Below are 2,695 nucleotides of genomic sequence, written 5' to 3' on the forward strand. Positions count from 1 at the left end.
CCTACACTCAAAAACCCCATGAGGAACCCTTAACTTCCTTCGAATCTTTCTATAAAACTAATAATATTTCACAATATTACTGTTTTCACAGCATTTTTAATCAAATAAAACAAAAAACAAAACTTAAAAACTTTTGACTGGTAATGTATATAGTATTTCTTTATATATTTAAATAAAGAAGAACAAGAAAAGTATGACACATTTATGCCTATAGAGACTAATTTGTTTTAAGCATAATTACATTTGGTAAATCTAATTATTCATTAATTATTATACTTGACTGAATATTCTGAAGTGAAATGAATAAGACAGAAGATGTATGAGTTTTTGACCTCACTGATTGTATGACAATAACAAGAAGCCAGGACACACAAAAGATGAAGTTTATTTATGCACGTTTTAGGATACAAAATTAATTACAGCTAATGCCATTGTAGTTATTTACTTTTTTTTCTATCCTCCATCAAAATAGCATTTAAAAGGGAGCATTTGTTTTCACCTTGGAGTAATTTGTAAAGGGTTTTAAGGGGATTTTTAAATCCTCACAAATATCTTAAACACTGATAAATGTTCTGGCTCAAAACAAATATTTTAAATGTTATGTAATAATAACAATACAAATAATAATAATAAACTTAGAGGCATGTTTCTCATCACACAATGGAATGCACATAATCCATCTGACACTAAACACAAACTGATTCATGCAGGATTTTAAAAATGAAAGCTCAACAAAATAACTACTAAGCATAATTTAAGCGGACCAATTTATAGCCAAACATTCCCTTAAAACATTTCTTACTTTGATTCACGCCACAAAGTTAATCTGGCGGACATTTCAGAAAGTGGTCAGAAAATTGCAAATCAAAACCAGTGTTAGCAGATTACAAGATTGAACGTAAAATTATAGCACAACCGTTCTTCAAGACAATCTTTATGTTTATTATTTTAGTGGTTCATTGTTGGACATAAGGGGCTTCATTTATAAAACGTGCTAAAATCCACTGCAATGTTCAGATTTATCAAGATTCGTCTTGTGGCGAAGTCAGAGTACTGCAGGTATTTGGAAATCTAAGCAATTCTTGCAGTTCGCCATTCTCAAGTAAAGGATTTTACTGTTGCAAATAACATTAAAGGGATACTCCACTTTTTTGGAAATAGGCTCATTTTACAACTCCCCCAGAGTTAAACAGTTGAGTTTTACCGTTTTCGAATCCATTCAGCCGATCTCCAGGTCTGGCGGTACCACTTTTAGCATAGCTTAGCATAGATCATTGAATCGGACAAGACCATTAGCATCTCTCTCAAGGAAAAATTTAGAAACAAGAGATGCTAATGGTCCTGTCCGATTCAATGATCTATGCTAAGCTATGCTAAAAGTGGTACCGCCAGACCCGGAGTTCGACTGAATGGATTCGAAAACGGTAAAACTCAACTGTTTAACTCTGGGGGAGTTGTAAAATGAGCCTATTTCCAAAAAAAGTGGAGTATCGCTTTAATTAGGGGGCGTTTTCTAGATTTTTCTAGATTTCACATCTGGAACCGAGGCGTACGTTCTCTGAATCACACATAGGATACTCAAATTTTAGAAATGAACTTGATCGAATGTAACATTTTATAAATGAGGCCCAAGCTCTAGCTGTTGCACAGATTATGATGTTGTGTTTCTAACGTGAATTCCACAGAAATAAGTAAATACTGAACAGCATTGCTCCCTCGTTTCATCGTTTGCATTGAATAGGCCTACTTTTCTTTGTAACAGCTACATTGTAAACAAAGGCATACAGGCAAACAGGTTTTAAGTTTTAGACCCCATGCAGCTGATTCAAAACACAAAGTGGTCTATATATGTTCTGTTTCTAACCTCATTCTTGTTGAATTAAACAGTAAAGGAGTCTTGGCGTGAGCATGAAGAAAACGCTTTGCTCCCTTTGGATTATTATTTTTTGTGTGTGTGTGTGTGGTTTGCATGAGTTTATAAATGTGCAAAAGAAGAGAAAACCTCACAGGGGCCCTTGTAAAGACAAATGAGAGAGGAGAAAGGAAAAGGTGAGAAATGGTAAAAGAGCAGCAAAACGAAGAGTTGGCACATTCTTTGTGGTGTTTAGGGTAAAAGGCACAAATGAAGACGGATCAGACGTGAGTGAGGAAAGTGAATTTGGCCCCTGGTGTGTGTGCTGCTGCTGGATTGGTCTCAGGTGATCACACTGGGGCCTCGGCTTCCAGTTCGTTCGTGGATGTTGGAGATTTTTAGAGCAATGGCAATGAGAGGACCCAGCACAACCTACAACGGTCAAAGGAAGGGCTTGTTAAACTGACTGCCAGTATCATGAGACACATTTAATGGAGTGGCTGCATTAAACTGCATTAAAGGGATAGTTCACCCAAAAATAAAAATTGTCATCATTTACTCACCCTCATGTTGTTACATTTTTTTTTTTATTTTTTTTTTGATCACAATATAAGATATTTTAAAGAATTTTGGTAACCAAACAGGTGATGGGCCCCATTGACTTCCATAGTAATTTTTTCCTACTATGAAAGTCAATGGGTGCCTTAAATCTTCTGGTTACCAACAATTTTTTAAATATCTTCTTTTGTGTTCAACAGAAGAAAGAAACGCATACAGGTTTGGAACAACATGAGGGTGAGTAAGTAATGACAAAAATAATTTAGTTTTTCTTAATAAAAGTAA

General features: G+C 35.0%; 1 protein-coding gene across 1 annotated transcript in view; it reads right to left on the reverse strand.

The window, feature by feature from the left end:
* Positions 1–1,948: 1,948 nt before the first annotated feature.
* The window catches only part of pgm5 (phosphoglucomutase 5), a 25,199-nt gene continuing 24,452 nt past the window's right edge, over positions 1,949–2,695 (reverse strand). The window contains exon 11 of the mRNA XM_084389503.1: positions 1,949–2,284. Within this exon, the coding sequence (XP_084245629.1) occupies positions 2,195–2,284 (90 nt within the window). The 3' untranslated portion in view covers positions 1,949–2,194. The remainder of the gene's footprint in view (positions 2,285–2,695) is intronic.

The sequence above is a fragment of the Rutilus rutilus genome, assembly GCF_951802725.1.
Source record: "Rutilus rutilus genome assembly, chromosome: 19".
Lineage (NCBI taxonomy): Eukaryota > Metazoa > Chordata > Actinopteri > Cypriniformes > Leuciscidae > Rutilus > Rutilus rutilus.